Genomic DNA, 19453 nt, shown 5'->3' with positions numbered 1-19453 from the left:
GAAGCCATCTGCATAGCCCTGCCCAAACAGCCTTGGCCTCCCCTCCTCAGAGAATCGTTCATTTGAAGTTGAAAAAAATATTCCTTTGACTTTCATTACAGTTTCACTACATACGTATCTCTAAATAATATAGTTTAATTTTGTAAGTTTTTAAAAATTCTATAAATGTATGAGCTATATATGCTTTTAGTAACTTGCAGTTCTCATTCAACATTGCATTTTTTGAGTCTTTCCCATTTCAAAAAGTTTATTATTTGATTCTCTGTATTGTTTACTAATTAGCCTCTAAAGTGAAGATACTCAAACCTACCTCGGGGAGGGTTCTCGTGAGATAATAAATACTAAGTGCTTTTGGCAGCGCCTGCCTCTTCACAGGTGTTCCATTACACAGGTAACAGTATACACAACAGTGTTACACAATTAGTAATAATCATATATATCATTATAGTGATTGCTCATTTCTCTGTGAATGTATCTTATTTCATCAAGTGCATTATGGATTAATAGTTTTCAAACTGCAGTAAAATTAGAGTTATGCAGAAATGCCTCATTCTAGATATCTTAAGTTTCTGGATAGCTAAGATTTAAATTCTTTATGTGCCAATTTACTTCTAAACATATATAAAGTTAAACAAACTAAAAGAATGAGCTTTATAAAGAATTTCAACTATTCCCAAATTCTCTTCCAAACTTGTTTATGAACATATGTGACAAGAACTTTAATCAGACTCTGGCTGTTGTGTTCTGCTTTTTTTCCAGCTTCATTGATTTTATAACTGACATGAAACATTGTGTAGTGTTCCGCTTTTAAAATACTCCTCCATTTGTACACTTCCACGTATTGACACAGGCCACATAGTTGCCACTTTGAACATGTTTGTGTGCTTACCTGATTTCCGGCCAGCCAGAGGGAGGACAGCCCAGAAGAGGGGAAATGAAGCCTCTGCTCTGAGCTCTCAGCAGGAGGACTTCCGGGGTTCGCGTTCTCTCAGGGAGTGGATCACATATTCTTCTCGGGGGGCCATTAGTTTTTCCCACTGCAGCTGCGGGATCCAGCTTCCACTCTACCTGCTCTCGGAGGGCAGTCCTGACCTTGTACGCCAACACTGGTCCACTTGTGGCGGCTGCCTGGAGCCCTGTGCCGGAAAGGACTGGGAGGTCAAGCTGAGGGTCGGCAGGAGGGAGGCCTCTGATTTACGACCAGGCGTCTGCCATAGGTTCGGTTCCGCCCTGCTTTCCCTGCTGCTCCTAATTATAATGAGAGGATGTTAAATGGCTCCGGGGCGGTGATAGGGTCCCGATGAACACAACCTGGTCACTCCAGAGCTTCTGAGTTGGACAGCTCTCTCCTTCCCGATCACGGCATACAGCTCTAGGCATGACATGGCAAGCACATATATGTATAGGCATCGTATTTTAGACTTAGACCCTGATCCAGGCATTAATTTGTTTAAAAGAATATTTTAACATCTTTAAGGAGCTGAGCATCTTTAAAATTGTTTGTTATTGCTAATTTTACTGCATTGTAGCCCCAAAACGTCATGTGTAAAATTTTTGTCCTTTTAGATACTAAGCATATTTTTGTTTTAAGAATACAATCAAAGGTATTTTTATTTCTTTGCAAGTCTCTTGGTTTGTTTTTTCAAAAAGTTCATTATACTTTTGGATATATATACAAGTCAGTTATATTTTGTTTCCTGGGCTTTTTTTTTAGTCATTTCTGACCCTTCATTCTCTCATAGACTCTTCTTTCCATGCCCTGTGATCTAGAGTCTAAGCTCTCATATCTGTTTGTCAGTTAAGATGGCTTTCAGCCTGAGAAACCAGAGAATCTGACACACAATAGTCTGAACAAGCAAGGGCAGGTGAGGCTACAGAGGGAGGCAGGGGCCAGTTTATCTGAGGTTTTATTCTACAGCAATGAGAAGCAGTGGCGGGGTTTAAATGAGGGAGGGGTGGCATATATCATGTTTTTCAAGAGATGACTGCAGATGCTGAGTGGAGAACGGACTGCAGGAGGGCAAGAGGGCCAGCAGGGAGACAGTCACCAGGCTCTGTTTGGCAGTAAACCAGTAAGAGAGGAAGGTAGCCGAAATGGCTGTAGAAATAGAGACAGCGAGAAGGAGCTACAGCCAGGATGCAGGTTACAGGCAGAGCCAACAAGCCACAGTCCTGCTGTGAGATGGCAAGTGGAGTGAGAAGGGAGGAGGAGCCAAGCCTGACTCCTGGGCGCTCTCCCCGGGGAAGAGGAGCCAGTCCTGGGGGGTGACCAGCAGGTAGACGGTATTGAGAGCTGGGAGACTATGGGATCACCCTGAGAAGAGAGGGCACACAGGAAGAAGAGGCTGAGGATTACCAGAGATCTGGAGGAGGAGGAGCAGGAGGTGGAAGGGAGAGAGAGGTGGGAGGGAATCCAGGAGAGGGCCTTAAATCCAGAGGAAAGCGTTTCAAGAAGGAATGTTTAAAAATGTACCTGGGAATTTGTTCTGATCAGGTATGGTAAGACACGCAGACAGGGAAATGACTGTCATGAAGGGAGAAGTTTTTACTCGGGGTTCCCCAGAATCAGGAGGCAGGGCGGGCAGGCAGAGGCACTTGGGGAAGCACCTGAGTGGTCAGGAGGCAGAGGGAGTGCAGGAAAGCATCAGCCAGAGCCTTTATTGTGGGAAGAAACGGGAGAGGCAGGAAAACAGACTAAGCAGCCTTAGGATTGGCTAGTTTGAACAATTTCAGTGGGCTCTGGAGTGGAGGGACTGTCCCCAGCTGTCTGGTACCTGGCCCTGGGGTGCTTAGGGTGGGGAATGTTAGCCTGGAGTGTAACAGCCCACAGAAGAGGTGTGGTGGGGTGTGGGCTCTGGATGGGGGAGTCTGCAAATGAAGGGTACGCTGACAGCACTAGCTGTTTGCTATCTCCAGGAATTAGCTAACTCTCCAAGGGGTAGTCAGCAAGGCTGGCCAGCAAGGCCCCAGATGCCAGAGCATCAGAAAATAAGAACAGAGAAAATAAGGAAATATAGTTAATGCAAGGAAGAAGTGCTCAATTGTATCATCTTGTCAAATACTGCTAAAAGTCTGAGTGAGATAAGAACAAAAATTTGGCCTTGAATTTGGCAAAATGGAACTCATTGGTGACCTTGCAAAAAGCCATTTCAGTTAAGCAGTGCGAGGGAAAGCTGGAATGGAACGGGCTCAGGAGAGAACGTGAGGAGAGCTCTAATGGAGCAGAGAAACAGAATGAGAATGCAGAGGAACCTGGGGTCCAAGGAGGTCTGTGTGTTTAATGCACAACATTAGGGCACATTTGTTTGCTGACAGCAATGACCCAGCAGGGAGGGGGAAATGAATGTGGCTGGCAAGGGATCATTATAGACAGAACTCCAGAACCCTGAAGAGGCAGGCTGAGAGGACTCCTCAGCTCCAAATTGACCTGAATTACAGCTTTAGTCTTCAAAATACATGAGATTTTTGCCTTCTATTTCATACACAGGCACACCCCACAGAACATATCCTCAAGTAATGTTTCCCCGGAAGAACCCTTCTGAGTTTTGGATATCCAAACTGCACACAGCTATTTCTCTCTCAATGCATTTTTCAGCTGATGTTTATACAAATAAAATTTTATCGAATCTTCAAAACTTAACGAAACGTAAACAAAATGACTTGCTAGAAAAGCTTCATGTGGCTTCTAAATACAATTAGTAGACCATCAGAGTCACCCTAGTCACTCTGCAAAGCTTTGGAGTATCAACAAAGAAGACGTACACATCTCATGGTGCTAGTCTAAGACATGCCACTGCTACTTAATTGTGAGATGCCCAAGAAGCAGGGTTTTAAAAAGCATTTTACATCCTAAGATGATATTTCTAACATATCTAGGTACCATACTGTGATTTAGGAAATTGGTATAGTTTTTCAATTGACTTCCTATTCCCTGTAATTTTTCCTACTTACAATAATAGGAAATAGGTTTTCCTTAGAGCAACCTCGGAGACAGTCTGACATTTCAGGCATAGGTTACTGACATTAACGGCAGATTACTTTCTAGCCTGTCTTAGTTTTAAATTTTTAAATACTTACCATGTAAATTACTTAAGTGCTGTTCTTCAAAATCTGAGAGTAAAACTGATGCTCTAGAAGGTTGTACCACAAATATTCTGCTGTTTTGCATCCCTTCTGTACAGAACTGGGGCTGTGCATACTTCAGTTTGAGAAGCTAGTAATAATATGGTACTTGGAGTTGATCTGAAAAATTAAATGGAAAAATGAATTATCACTGTAATCCCCAGAAGCAACAAATTATTAAAAGCAGTTCCAAGGATATTTAAAAGGGGATCTTAAAAGTGATTTCAAAGGAGTCCGAAGGAGTCCTAACGCAGAGCAGAAAGCAGAAATTTTTATTACCATCCTACACAAACTTCCTTTACACTTTGGGAAGGACCAAAGTGGGCCCAGAGGCAGGATTCATGGCAAGACAGCAGCTGGGAGGGATGGAGGGTATGGCGAGAAAGGTGGCTTTGAAAACGCAAGATCCCCAGGTACCGATTATTCTCATCTTAAGAAGTGAGCTTAGCGTTTCAAGTACCCGTCAGAGAGCTCCTGAACAGGCTCCTAAGAAACCTAGCCACACCCCGAAGAAGGGCGCGGGGGCCTCAAAAATGCGAAGCCCGCCCGCACCGCGCATGCCCGCAGGGCAGGGACCTGGGGCAAGGCGAGAGGGGGCGGGGCGCCCGAGCTGGGGGAGGGCCTGCGTGGGGGAGAGCATGGCCACGTTGCGCAGGCTGCGAGAGGTGCCTCGGCACTTGCTGGTCTGCGAGAAATCCAACTTCGGCCACGACAAGTCGCGCCACCGGCATCTTGTGGAGACGCACTATCACAATTACAGGGTGAGTACCACCCCCTGCGCAGCCGGACCGCGCTCCATCCCCGCTGGTGGGAGAGGCTGGGGGAGAACCGCGCTCTGCCCGGCGTGGTCGGCCCGCCCGCGACGCGCGAGGGGGCGGGGCTTCTCGCCGGCATGCTGGGAGCTGTAGTCTCTTAACCGTTCCAGAGCGGTGGCTGGCAGAGCTGCAGGACTACAACTCCCAGGATGCGCCGGGCTCAGGGCGGTGTGCAATCGTCGGAGGGAGGGGCAGGGCGAGGTGCCCCTCGCCGTGTCCAAGGCGCTGGCGTCTGCTTCCTCTGGTCCCTAGCCCGCCCCCGCCCCAGTTGGTGGCCTCCCCGGGAGGGACGGGAGGGCAGGGCCGGGGCTAGGGAGTTAGGAGAGTGCGCGGGCTGGCCGCAAATCGAGGCCGCATCGCGCCCTTCCCCACCACTGGATTCCTTCTCCCACCCTCTTGCCTTTAGATCTTTCCAGAGCATCGTCCCGAGTTCCGGCCCAGGGAGTTCCTGGCTTTTCTAAAGTGCTTTTGGGAACGGGTCTGTTACCTGAGAAACTTTCCGCTTTGCCTGCCGCCCTCGGCGTTCTCCCGCGGGGCACACCGTTTCGGCAGCCTTTAGCGGAAATTCGCCCTGCTGACCCTACTCGCAAGCACAGCTTCAGAGCAACTCTGGCTGTTGCTTCATGAAAATGTCACCCTCGCGGGGCGCCTTTTTCACGGATGTGGAAGTTGAGGCATCAGTGAGGTTAATTATCGGTTTATCCGGCATCTGCTGAGACTTGAGAACAGCCCACACTCCCAGTCCGCTGTTTAGTGAGCTGTTTTCACCAACCCATGTAAGTGGCTAGGCCCCCAAAAAATCAGCCTTAGGATGATAATGGTTTAAGCCTTTTACACTTTCCATTCATGAACCTAATCTCAACTCAGGCCTGACTGGCCGGTTTCTCAGACGCGGTGGTGACCCTGATCCTCCGGAGCAGGCAGGTGTGCAAGGTGTGGAGCACTTGGGCAGCATTTGAAGCCTGTCAGCTCTAACGTCCCTGCTTTGGATGGAAAACTCGTCACAGACGGCAGTCAGGGATGCGCACCTCATCTCCCGTCTGGAAAATAGAAACGTCCAGCAGCACTTCCGCTTCCCTGTAACCTCTTGCTAATTGATGTCCCTAAATTCCTTATGGCCTAAGGGGCAGTTCCTTTGATTCTAGCCTGGCACCAGGATAAACAGATCTAGGGGCATTCGACTGTACTATATTTCCCTATAAATTGATTGGAGTAGTGACAGGAGCAGGACATGAAATACACTGCTCAGTTGAGAAGGAGAAAACGCAAACAAGACCTTTCCATTTAAATTGCTTTGCTCATTCAACTCTGCTGTACTCTGCATTTGAATATACAAATGAAAAACTTGAATTGTCACATTTCTCTTTTCCTGAGATTTGGTAAGTTGAGAGTTTTGTTGAAACCTGTGGAGGAGTCGTCAGCAGCCTTCATGATGTTCTCTCATCCCTAAAAACCTGGGTGTCGATCCACATGAAAATAAGATTTGTTTATATTACACATTCCATTAGGTTTCATTTCTGATTCCTGAATGTGGGATACTGTCAAAAGAACTGAAAAACCTGGTCATGGAAACTGGACCCTATTACTTTGTGAAGAATTTACCTCTCCATGAGTTAATTACTCATGAGTTCATCAATACTTTTGTAAAGAAAGGTAAGAAAAACCGTGTAGTCTGTGGGAGTGGCAAGATGAGGAAGCGTGGGTGGGCCACATCCGCAGTGCTAGAGTTCTGCTGTTTTAAATGGGGCCTGTGGTCAGGTGCGTGCATCACTGCCCCATCCCTCAGTATTCTCATCCCACTCTTGCATGTGCCCTCACTGTGTGGTGGCTTCTGGTTACCCTTGTCCACAAGTGTTGCGTGGGGATGCTGTAACATGGGAGGATCCCTCCTGTGAAAACGAGGATTCATGGAGAGGAGAGTCTTTCCCTCTGCGTTCACACGCACTGCTGCTGAGTGCGTGGCTGCAGGGCCCACTGTGCTCCCGGCCGCCCAAGCGTCTGTCTCAGAAGCTTGCCCTCTCGGCGCGACCACAGCAGCACTGCACGGAGCCGGGTGCTCATTGGGGTTTGGTGTTGTCTTAGATTTTGTGACTCTCACCCTCCTCTGCTTACCCCATTCCCACTCATGTCTGCTGGGTTGATTGATTTGTTCCAGTTTTTTCCTTGGAGCCATTTGTTTGTCACTGTGTTTCAGCATCTTTACGGATTCCACCCTCACTATGTAAGTCACTGTGCAGGAGCCACTTACCTCATAGGAGGCCCCATGTCTGTCCTCTTCGGTGGGGCTGTGAAGAGTCCTCGTTAGTTGTAGCTCCTCTCATTCTGGGGTGGCCGGGGCTGCTTGCGAAGCTGACGTCGGTCGGGTGTTGTCGACATTATTCCTTCCATCTGTTTTGAAGTTCGGGCCTCCTGTGTTAATAGTGTGGACGCTGGCTGCAGCAGGCACTTTTACATGTCTTACCCACTTGAACCCTTGCGACAGCTCCATGAAGTCAGCCTGGGATCCCCACCTTACAGGGGAGGAAATTGAGGCTGGGAGAGATTGAGTAGCTCTCTTAACTTCATAAGTTCCTGGCACATTTTCAGTCTTAACCTGGAACGGTGCGTCTCAGGTGTGTACACTTGTGCTTTGTGCCTCTCTGCCAGCATCCCCAAAGGCCCCTGCTCCATCCCGAGTCCGTCTGCTTGATAGGAGGCCGTGTGCACAAGCAGGCCCTGGGCGGGCTTGCGCTAGCTGCCCCAGGCCGTCCCTGTCCTCCGGCTTAGCCTTGGCGGGCCTTAGTTTATCGAGCGAGCCGTAGCAGTGACCTGCAGATTTGTTAGCATGTGGAAATAATCCACTAGCTTTTGGCAGGTGTGGTTTTCTGTCTTAATTTCCCCTCTGGGCTTTCTCTTACAGGCTCATGCTGTGCGCTGACATACAATACAAATATTGATGAAGACAACACTGCTGCCCTGCTGCCCAACGGTAACCACGTGCATTTTTCTTCTTTTATTATACAAGAAATACATACTGTAAGGGGAAAAAAGTCAGACTGTACAGCTGTGTGTAAAGTAAAAGTCCCCCTTTCATCCCCATGCCTCCCAGCCCACTCCCCTTCTTAGGAGGAGCGTTGTTAAATGGTTGGTGTTTATTCTTCTAGACATTTTCTATGAGTTTATAAACACGTGTAAAGGTTGTTCTTTTTTTAAAAAATATAAATTAAATCATACTGCATTGTTGCTCAGTTTGCTTTTTTCCCAAGCTGTAAGGGGATATCTTTCCATCTCAATGCATATAGTTCTAACTTAGTACTTTTAAAGTTTGGAAGGTGTTCCAAAGGAGAGGTGTATCATGATTTAACTATTCCTTCTTTAATAGGAATTTAGATAATTTCTAGTTTGACTGTTATAAATAATATCCTTGTCTGTATAATGTATAAGTAATACCCTTGTATTATAAATAAGGTATAAGTATGTATAAATAATATCCTTGTATTATAAATAACCTTGTATGCAGTTTATTACACTGATATCTAGCTGCTCAATTTGCTGTGCTTTCTTTTAGTCAGAGAACGTGTCATATTTTTAACATCTCTTATGGGAATGATTATTTGATTTATAGGGAAATTAATTTTATCACTGGATAAAGACACTTATGAAGAAACTGGACTTCAGGGTCATCCATCTCGGTATTCTGGCAGAAAAATCATGAAATTTAGTAGGTATTATGCTCACTCCATTAGTTTCTAACAAGTCAATGATCTTCCATAGCAATTTAAATTTAAATGATTGAATTGCTTGTACTCTCTTTGGCTGGAAAAAGTATGGCTTTTTCATACTTTGAAAACTTCTGACTCGAGGGGCTTGGGCTTTGGAGAGGATAAGATAGTGCCATTACGTGTATTTCTCTTCAGCTGTGGGCTACGTCTTATAAAGATCATAGAATTGGAATGATCTGTTTGATATATATGTTTTGGGTGAAAAATTCAAACTAGTGAACCCAAGATAAGAGTCTGCAACTTGGGCTGGCCCAGTGTTTGCATGTTGCACTTCAGCAGCCCAGGTTCACCGGTTCAGATCCCAGGTGTGGACCTGTGCACCGCTTGTCAAGCCACGCTGAGGCAGGCGTCCCACATATAAAGTAGAGGAAGATGGGCACGGATGTAAGCTCAGGTCCAATCTTCCTCAGCAAAAAGAGGAGGATTGGCAGCAGATGTTAGCTCAGGGCTAATCTTCCTCAAAAAAAAAATTAAAAACATCTACAACTTTTTCTTAATAAAGAGTTTCCTTTTATTTATCCAAGTCTTTATGATTCCTAGTAGAAATTCACCCCTCAGTGAAGAGATGTGGTTCTGCTGACAGTGTCTGGCTTGAACATCAGTGTTAAGGCTGCCACATCCATAGGTAGATTAGAGTTGACCTCCCAAGGACCTCTGCCCTTGGTCTTTGACCTAGGACGAGTATGAATTTAAAACTTCTGTTGGTATTAGCTGTCAGTGCTAGGCCCATTAAAAGCAGAGTTTTGATTTGGTAAACCAAAGGGAGTGCAAGAAGAACAAAATAATTTTTACTAACCATAAAATTTCCAAAAAGTCTGATGTTTTTAATACAGTACTTTTTCTACAGTGCAAATTGTGTATATTTGAATGAACTGTTTATTCCTCTTCCCATTTTTTAAGTTGTTTCCATTGATTTGATGGATTTATCCTGTAACCTGGATTCTAAGAAGTATAAACGAATATCTTGGTCCTTCAAAGAAAAGAAGCCTTTGAAATTTGATTTTCTTTTGGCTTGGCATCATACAGGTAATGGAGAATAAGTTATATAATGATACAATGATTTTGAAATGTACGTGTTAATTAAAGGAGAGTAATGGAGGATTGAATGGTGGTTAATCCCTGTGGTCAGAGAAGTTGTGTACAACCACATGTAAACATTATTAAGGAAGCTGCCTTGGCACCTCAGACATCCCCGACAGCCGTGGTTCAGGATAATCTAGGTGTGCAGCCATCTGCCTCCATCTTCTTGGGTTGTATGTAGATCCAGAGATCTTGAGAGTGGCTTCAGAGCAGCTACCCCTTATCTGTTTCTCCCCTTCCTTCCTCCTGCTTACCTCAAACAACCTTGGCTGTAATATTTTAAAATAACAGCAATTTTAGTTACATACACAAACTGCTTATTCATTATTACAGGGTAGTAATCAGGCATACTGTTAAAAGTCAGATTAAATTTGTTGTAACTCTTAATTGATTAGAACACTAAATTTAATTAAAAGTCTGATGGTCACCAAACGCGTTAATCTACTCACAACTGCCATGTGCCTCACTCTTTTTAGATGTGTATCTTTGGCCCATCCCAAGATGATAATGCATCAAATCATCACAATATGATGGTGTACTACTCTCTTTTGGAGCATAGGGAAGCACATAGGTCCATTTTGGAAATATGCCCATCTGTCTGCTCCTCATGGGAAGTTTCTGGTCATTGAGTGCTCCAAGTTGCTTGCATGAGGCCTAGGTCTGTAGTACTTTGGTGCTTCTCCTTCTGCTTATGGTAGAGATACAAAAGGGCAGAGAGACTGGCATTTCAATTGCGTGAAGTCTTTATTGAGGACCATCTGTGCATTGGGTTCTGAAGAGCTCTGGGTTCCTAAGACTTCTAATTATTTTAAGGGCTTGTCAGGAACTTTGAAAGGTCTGAGATTTTATCCTACTTGCAAGCTAAGAAGTTAGCCTGCAGTTTCAAGGATGCTGGTAGAAGACACGAGACACCTGGGTCAGAGACAAAGGACTTAATTACTCACAGCAATAGCAGTAGCCAGAGTGTCGGCATTTGCATCAGTTCACCAAGTCTGCGTTCCTGCAGATGATACAGAGTAGGTCAGATGATGCCAGCACAGTGAGCTCTGTTACAGGAGAGGAACTCAGAGCTTAAGGAATGCAATCTTTTTTTACGAACGTGAAAATCCACTAATTGAACCATGGTATAATGAAGCCTCAACCTTTATGCATATGAAAGCCCATATATCCAAACCAGTGATTTGAATATATAAAATATTTCAATGAAAATTTCATTGCTTCTTTTTAAAGAAGATGGAACTTTTACATTAACTTTCTTTTATTTTTTAAAGATTGGCACCTGGACTAGCATCGGTTACCAATGCTTTTCTTTTTCCTTCTTTTCCCCAAAGACCCCCAGTACATAGTTGTATATTGTAGTTGTGGATCCTTCTGGTTGTGCCATGTGGGATGCTGCCTCAGCATGACCTGATGAGCAGTGCCCTGTCCATGCCCAGGATCCAGACCCGTGAAACCCTGGGCCACCAAAGCAGAGCACATGAACCTAACCACTGGGCCATGGGGTGGCCCCTCCATTGTTTTAAAGAAAAACTTGTTTCCTATCTGAACAGGCATTTTGTTATTTACTAATGGTTTTAACAACTGTCAGGTGGCCACAGGCTAGTTTTAAAAACTTTCCACATACACATACATGTACATATTTCACTTACTCTGATAACTTCCTTAAAAAAAATTGCCCCAAATTGGTCCTTCTTTCATCCTGTGCTTTTAGTGCTAGAAAGAACCTTCAACATCATCTAATTTAACTCTTTCTATAATCGATAAAATTGAAGACTGAGAAAATTACATAACTTGTCCACCCTAGAAGACAGGATTCCCAAATGTCAGTTCCATTTTCCACATCTGCAATTTAGACTAATATGTCTTTTTTTTTTTTTTTTTTTTTAATCTCTTACTATCCATTATTGTACTTAAGTTGTTAGAGAAAGAGAAATCCTGGCTGGTTGCTCAAACTTTGTAAGTTTGCAATTTATACTTCACTATAAGCTCAGGGTCCGGTCCTGAGTTTTCAGATATAAATAGTCAAGGTTTTTAGACCACCCAGGGGTCACCTCTTGAGAGGGAGCTTCCTTCTCTCCTAATAGAAAGCAGCCGTCCCAAAAACAGCAGTACCCCCTAAGTCACTCTGTCCTTTTGCCTCTACTTGTTTTTTTTCAGAGCCTTATCAGTATGTAAATTTTATTTTTCAAAAGACTATTCTGAGCATTTTTATAAATGTCTCTTGGTGCACATGTTCACGAGTTTCTCTAGTTAAAAATTCCTAATATAAAGTATAATTATTGTTTTGTACAATGTTTGTTTAGATTTTCTCACAGGCTTTATCATTTTCTTTGCTCACCGTTTCATTGTTGTTGTTATTTAGGTTTTTTAATTGAGGAACATTGGTTTATAACACCATAGAAATTTCAAGTGTACATCATTATATTTGTTTCCTTTTTTTTCTTCTTCTCCCCGAATCCCCCTGGTACATAGTTGTATATTCCAGTCGTAGGTCGTTCTAGTTGTGCTATGTTTCAGTTTCTGTATATCGGATGTTTTATACCAGTCAGTAAGCCTGCTGGTGACCTTTGCCTTGGAGAGAAGGTGGGAGGGAGACATTATTTCTGTTACACCGGACAGTAAGCAAGCCTGCCCTGTGATCCAGAAGGGGCCACTACTTCTGTCTTCCAGGGTTTTTGAAAAATCCTTGAAAAAACACTGGATTTTACTGGGTTTTCAAAGACAAGCCTTAAGGAGGTTCTGTCTTCTTCTCTTTCCTTTATAGAGATTGTGCATATATGCTCCTTTTCCTGTAGAGCTCACTAATTTCATTTATACATAAATAATACTTTTGGTGTCATTTATTAAGTCAAAATTTTCTTATTAGAGCAAATGATGAAACTAGTATGGGTTGAATCTGAAAGTATTATGCTTTTCCAGGAAAGTGTGAAAGAAGATGAATGTTTGCAGAACTTTTGTCAGAAGGAGCTGAAAGCAACTTAAGTGATTTTAATTTGAATGCAGCTTTGCACAATTTCCTTCTGTTTTCCTTAATCTTACCTGCTTCCTGTAACTCTCACTTGGGAATGGGGTAGTTTCAGGGATTCAGAGGACTTGTTTACAATATTCAAAAGGACTTATATGGTTTGTTTTAAGGTGCAGAAGAATCAGCGATGATGTCATACTTTTCCAGTTACCGAATTCAAGAGCATCAGCCAAAAATAGCCGTGAGCACGATGACAGATCTGCAGTGCCCAGTGCTGCAGAGCAGTGAGCTCGGGGGCAAGCCCGAGGTGGCCTGCGGGGCTCGGGAGCTCCTTGATTGGCTGGGCGCCGTCTTCAGTGACGTCGAGCTGTGCGTAGGAGAGCTCCTGGGGCTTGGACGGCTCTGGCTTCTGGTTTTTGATAGGGGCTTAATACTTTGAAAGTGATCATGTGGTAGATATAACTGTGTTTCCTTTTTTTTTGTGACAGAAATAATGAGCCTAATAACTTCATATCAACCTATTGCTGTCCTCAGCCAAGCACAGTGGTGGCAAAAGCCTATTTGTGTACAATCACTGGTTTCATACTTCCGGAGAAGATATGTCTCCTGTTGGAACAGCTGTGGTGAGAACACTTTTTGCCTTTTATGTCTTGCTTGTCTGTGCCAACTTGACGTTTTAGGGGCAGTTCTGCCGTTCCAGATTGCAGGGTCCTCTCATACACGTTTCCCCTTTTTCCTAGCTTGGGCTCACAGTGTAGTAACATTATCATCTTATCATCTTAAATGACATAATTATCCTTGCTGAGAGGAAAATTCTGCTGCCACGTCCTTGTCCTTATGAAAGGACAGAGAGCAGGGCTTAATCGTGGTTCTTGAAAACAAGCTGCTCATTTTTCTTATTCTGCTCCCCCGGACCATTTTGGTGCAGTTGAAGTTGTAATATCACTTAAGAAAACAGCAATACTCTATAGAACACATTATGATCTATTTTAAATATTGGAGTTCTGCAAGATGTTTCTTTTTGAAATGGGTGGAAAAAAGGAATTGACCATCTCTGAATCCAAATCGTATCTAAGGTCTGTTCCAGCTCTAACACCCTGTGAATCACTGAGCATCAGGAACATGGCGAGGGTTGTAGGAAGTAGTATGGGATTTTTCATTTGGGAGGTATTCTACAAATAAAACACTACGTTGTAGCGAATGCCAGGAAGCTCAGACCCCATGTTGCAAAGACGATAAAGCGATCATCGAGCCTTCTCAGTCTTCACGCTACAGTGTCTAGGATTTAAGTCTCGAGAGTTTTCCTTTTTCAACCCAACATCTTTTTTCACATCTGTTAGTGTTTTTACTACTTTGATTTTCCTCAATAAGAACGTTGAATTTTTAAAAATTGGATGAATTATTCTGCAGTGTTTCAGTTAACAGAGACTCTGAAAACAGCGCTGTTAGAGGAGGGAAGCTGTTCTTACACACTTTGTGGGTTTTTGTTCTTTGAACCTTAGATGACCTTCCACAGCGAGGGCAGGAGCAGCTCAGGTTTGTTTTGCATGTTGTGTATTGGTTAACCTTTATTGAATTCACAGTACTGCATCAGGAATTTAATTTGCGTCTTCTAGTTTTTATAAATAAAAACTAAGGTCTAAGCTTCATTGGAACATCAGAAATACCACTTGTCCTGAATGAGTAAAAGAAATGTGAACATTCCTCACTCTCTCTTTTTGTTAAGAATCATCTTTCTTTTTCAGTCGCTACTTCGATGAGCCAAAGTTAGCTCCTTGGGTTACGTTGTCGGTTCAAGGCTTTGCAGACAGCCCTGTTTCCTGGAGAGAAAAGGAACATGGTTTTCGAAAAGGAGGAGAACATTTATACAACTTTGTGATTTTTAATAATCAGGACTATTGGCTTCAGATGGCTGTGGGGGCAAATGATGACTGTCCACCATAAAAAAATACAGACTTTAAAATCGTGTTTGTGCGTATGCTTGTTCTCAGCTTTCTTAGTGGTCCAAGGGCTGTGTGTTCACTCAGGCTTATGTGATGACGATGTTTCTTAGATCAGCATTTATTAGCATTCTGCTCTGGACTCGGGCCCTTCCTGTGACTGCAGCTGGGCCTGTCATCCAGTGACCAGCTGGTAGCTGATTTCTCCCTGGCAGTGTAAGCACAGGGGTTTGGGGTCACTCTGTGGTAGAGTGGGCCAGTGGTTTTTGGACCATTGGGTAAGGTGTGTGCTGCTACTCAGGCACACGATTACAGCACTTCCACAGAATGATAAAAAAATTCTTATACTTAACAGAGCTAGTCCCTGCCTTCACTGCTGTTCGTATGTTACCTCATTTAATTCTCACGTCAGCCGTATGAGGGAACAGCTGCAGAGTATAAAGAAGCTGCCAGGGTCACACTGCTCGTGGGTCTGACACTTGAGCTCAGGCCAGCCGGTTCCTAAGTATGTTCTCGCTCTCCTGCCTCTGGATCAGGAAGGATATTTGCATACTGTATACTGATAAAGAACAAATTGAAAGAATTTTTTTCCAGCTATATGGCTGATAAGGACCAGCTGAAACAACCAAAACTTCTGGAATACAAATTAAGAACCATTTTTAAAAACAGATCAATGAGCTGCAAGACAATTAAGAATTCTCAAAGGCTAAATAAATAAAAAGTTTTTAATGGAAGTAGAAACCCAAAGAAATAATTAGGGCACTGATGCCACTTTTCACCCTTAGGATATTTGCCAAATGTCAAATTTGAACTTTTTTTTTTTTGAGGAAGATTAGCCCTGAGCTAACTGCTGCCAATCCTCCTCTTTTTGCTGAGGAAGACTGGCCCTGAGCTAACATCCATGCCCATCTTCCTCTACTTTATACATGGGACGCCTACCACAGCATGGCTTTTGCCAAGCAGTGCCGTGTCCACACCTGGGATCCAAACCGGCGAACCCCAGGCCGCCGAGAAGCAGAACGTGCGAACTTAACCACTGCGCCACTGGGCCGGCCCCTCAAATTGAACTTTGCTTCTCACAGCTTGGTGTGGGGAACAGGCAGGAGGACAACAGACAAAGCTGAGGGCCTGCTCAAGGTGGGAGGGCTCATAGGAGGCTGGGTAAAGATGAGACCCCAAAGGGGTAGCCATAGAGTCAGAGTGAACTGTGAGCAAACCTGTCTGCCTCCCCCACCCCCCTCCCACTCCCGGGGGCAGCAAGGAAGATTGTCCTGAGAGAAAACATCTTCCCTGAGAGTGTATATGTAACCACAAGCAGCCCTGAAGCTGGTTTGTTCACACAACCTGTGTAGTCTAAAAAAGTCTCAAACTGGAAATTTAAAGTGAGGCCAAGTTTTTAATGCCTTCCAGTGAGTGGCAGAAGCAAAACAGATTATCTTTGGAGGAACTCAGAGATAGTTGCAAGGAATATAAGTTCACAATAAAAAAAATCAACATGTAAAATAGGCAAGAACCAGCAGAAGGAATGGACAGAAGAAGCGGGTCTCCAAAGATTTAAGATATTAGAGTTACCAAACACAATATAGACTAGGTTTTATATTTAAAGAAATAAGGAGGATTAAAGAGCATGAGTGTAAAAATAACCAGGAAGATTGGGAAAAGTTCCAAATGGAAATCTAGGAACAAAAAAATGCTGTAATTGAAAGTTTTGTGGATTGGCTTAACAGTAAACTAGACATCACTGGAAAGAAAATAGTAGATATGAAGAAATAAAGATGTTTTCAGACTTGCAGAAGCTGAAAGACTTTTATCACCAGCAGACCTGTACTTCAAGGAAAGTTAAAGGAGGTTCTTCACACAGAAGAAAAAGGATACCAGGTGTAAATCTGGATCTACACAAAGGGATGAAGAGCACTGGAAATAGTAACAATATGGGTAAATACCTGATTTATTATTATTCAAACCTCTTTAAAAGATAGTAGTTTAAAGAAAAATAGCATTGTGGACTTTATTATATATGTAAAAGTGAAATTGAAATGGATGACAATAATAGCTTAAAGACTAGGAGGGGAGAGGTATACCACAAGCATAGCATTGTGGGGGTCTTGTACTATACATGAAATGATGTACTATCATTTGAATTTAGACTGTGATAAGTTAAAGATGTATACTATAAACCTTAAAACAATCACTAAAATAACAAACCCGGAAGTTACAGTTATCTAACAGAAGAGGTACAACGAAATCATAAAGTACTTGATTAATGAAAAAAATGACAGAAAAAAGTAAAAGAGAATAGAGAACAGATGGGACAAACAGAAAACAGATAGTAAGATGATAGACTCAAAACCAGCCATGTCAATAATCACATTAAATATAAATAGCCTTAACACCCCAATTAAAAGGCAGAGATTGTCAGATTGGATTTAAAAAATAAAAAAGACCTGACTCTATTCTCCCTTCGTGAAATGTACTTTAAAGATACAGATAGGTCGAAAGTAAAAAGATGGAAGAAGATATACCATGATAACACTAGTCAAAGGGAAGCTGTAGGGGCTGTATTAATATCAAAATAGACTTCAGAGCAAAGAGTATTAACGAATTGAAGAAGGTGGTTTCGTACTGATGATATGGTCAGTTAATGAGTGTCATTAACATAATCCTATTTGTCTTTGCACCTAACAACAAAGCTTCAAAATACGTGAAGCAAGAACGAATAGAACTGCAAGGAGAAATAGACAAATGTGCAATTATCAGATTTAAATACCCCTCTGTGATTGAGAGAACAAGTTGGCAGAAAGTCAGCAAACATATAGTAGACTTCAACAACAGTGTCAACCAATTTGACCTGATTGACATAGAGCATTCTACCCTACCACAGCAGAATACAAATTTTTCTCAAGTGCATATGGAACATTTATGAAGATCACATTATGGCCCATTTAAAAATCTCAATAAAGTCATCATATAAAGGATGTTCTTTGTCCACAATGAATGAAATTAGAAATCAGTAACTCATCTTTGAAAATCTCCCAATATTTGGAAACTAACTCACAAGGCAACAAATCTAAAGGGAAATCAGAAAGTAATTTGAAATGAATAAAAAACAATTTGTGGGTTGCTGCTAATGCAGTACTTATGGGAAAACTGACAGCATTAAACACCTCTATTAGAAAGGAAGAAAAGTCTAAAATCAGTGACCTTAGTTTCCACTTTAAGAAATAAGAAAAAGAAGAGCAATTAAATCTAAAGGAAGCAGAAGAAAAGAGATCAAAGTGGCAATCGGTGAAATGAAAGATGAAACAATAGAGAAAAATCAGTGAGTTTGAAAGCTTGTTCTTTGGGAAAATCAATCAAATTGATAAATCTCCAGCCAGATTGGTAAGGGAAAAAAGAAGACAAATTACCAATATAAGGAATGAGAGCAGTAACATCACTAAAGATCCTACAAGTGTTAGAATAGTAAGGGAATATTAAGAACACTTTTGTGCTCATATAGCAACAACATAGGTGAAATTGACAAATGCCTCGAAGGACAGACGTTACCAGAGCTCACTCAAGACGAAATAGGTAAAAGCTTCCTCTAATGAAAATCCAGACCCAGGCGGCTTCAGCGGTGAGTTTAGCAAACATTTGAAGAAATAATACCATTTCTCCACAAATTTCCAAAAACTCAAAGAGGAGAGAATACTTTCCAACTTGTTCTGTGAGGGCAACGTCACCCTGGTACCAAAATTACCCTGGTACCCTGGCTGGACAAACATTACAAGAAAAGAAAACTACAAAACAATATTCTCATGAACATAGACGCAAAAATTTTAAGTAAAAGTTTAGTCAGTTGAATCCTATGATACAATGAAAGGCACCATATCGTAGTCCTCGGTTTATTCTGGGAATGCAGGGTTCATTTAACATTCACAGTAATTTCAATCAAGAGAGAAAAAGCATTTGATAAAATCCACCATCTATTTCTGATAAAAACTCAGGCAAACTAGGGATAAAGAGAACTTCCCCAATGTGATAGAAGGCATCTAAAAAAACCCTACAGTGAATATTATACTCAATTGTGAAAGACTGAATACTTTCCCCTTAATGTCTGGAATTGAATACTTTTCCCCCTAACATCACGAACAAATCAGGGATGTCTATTCAACATTGTACTGGAGATTCTAGACCGTGCAGTCGGGCAAGAAACAAAGGACATCCAAATTGGAAAGAAAAAATAAAATTGTCTTTCTTCACAGGGACATGATCATCTATGTAGAGAATGCAATGGAATCTACAAACAAGGTATTAGAATGAATAAAGGTTTATTAATGTTGCAGAATACAAAGCAATGTACAAAAGTCAGTTGTATTCCTGTATGCTAGCAGTGAACAATTAGAAATTGAAATTAAAAAAATTTACAATAGCAAAATATATAAAGTATTTAGGAATAAATCTGACAAAAAATGTGAAAGTCCTGTATACACTGAAAAACAACATATTGCTATGATAACTTAAAGACCGAAATGAATGGGGGTGTAAACCTTGTTCATGGGTTGGAAGACTCAGTACAGGCATGCATGCTGTAACGACGTTCTTGGTCAGTGACCGTGGTCCCATGACATTAGTCCCATAAAGCCTAGTGTGACTGGTCTATACTGTGTAGGTTTGTGTAAGTGTTCTTACACAAAGTGTTCTGGTGTTCACACAACAAAATCGCCTAAGGACACGTTTCTCAGAACGTAGTCTTCTTGTTAAGCAACAGGGGACTGAATTGTTAAGATG

The 19453-nt window shown here is 42.4% G+C and overlaps 1 protein-coding gene across 3 annotated transcripts; it reads left to right on the top strand.

Moving 5' to 3' along the window:
• Positions 1 to 4740: 4740 nt before the first annotated feature.
• Positions 4741 to 14711, top strand: RPP40 (ribonuclease P/MRP subunit p40). 3 transcript variants are annotated; one of them, XM_001489514.5, is made up of 8 exons: positions 4741 to 4883; positions 6446 to 6590; positions 7837 to 7905; positions 8542 to 8637; positions 9599 to 9724; positions 12914 to 13112; positions 13232 to 13366; positions 14489 to 14711. In XM_001489514.5, the coding sequence occupies exons 1-8, from the start codon at positions 4761 to 4763 to the stop codon at positions 14685 to 14687; spliced, it is 1092 nt and encodes a 363-aa protein (XP_001489564.3). In that variant the 5' UTR covers positions 4741 to 4760; the 3' UTR covers positions 14688 to 14711. The 3 variants fall into 3 exon arrangements, with proteins under 3 accessions (XP_001489564.3, XP_023480165.2, XP_070100156.1); XM_023624397.2 differs by lacking the exon at positions 4741 to 4883 and adding an exon at positions 5037 to 5713; XM_070244055.1 differs by lacking the exon at positions 4741 to 4883 and adding an exon at positions 5048 to 5713 and having other exon boundaries at positions 5805 to 6590.
• Positions 14712 to 19453: the final 4742 nt, after the last annotated feature.

The sequence above is a fragment of the Equus caballus genome, chromosome 20 (genome assembly GCF_041296265.1).
Source record: "Equus caballus isolate H_3958 breed thoroughbred chromosome 20, TB-T2T, whole genome shotgun sequence".
Classification (NCBI taxonomy): domain Eukaryota; kingdom Metazoa; phylum Chordata; class Mammalia; order Perissodactyla; family Equidae; genus Equus; species Equus caballus.
The sequence above is the reverse complement of the archived record's forward strand: the minus strand, read 5'-3'. Positions and strand labels throughout refer to the sequence as shown.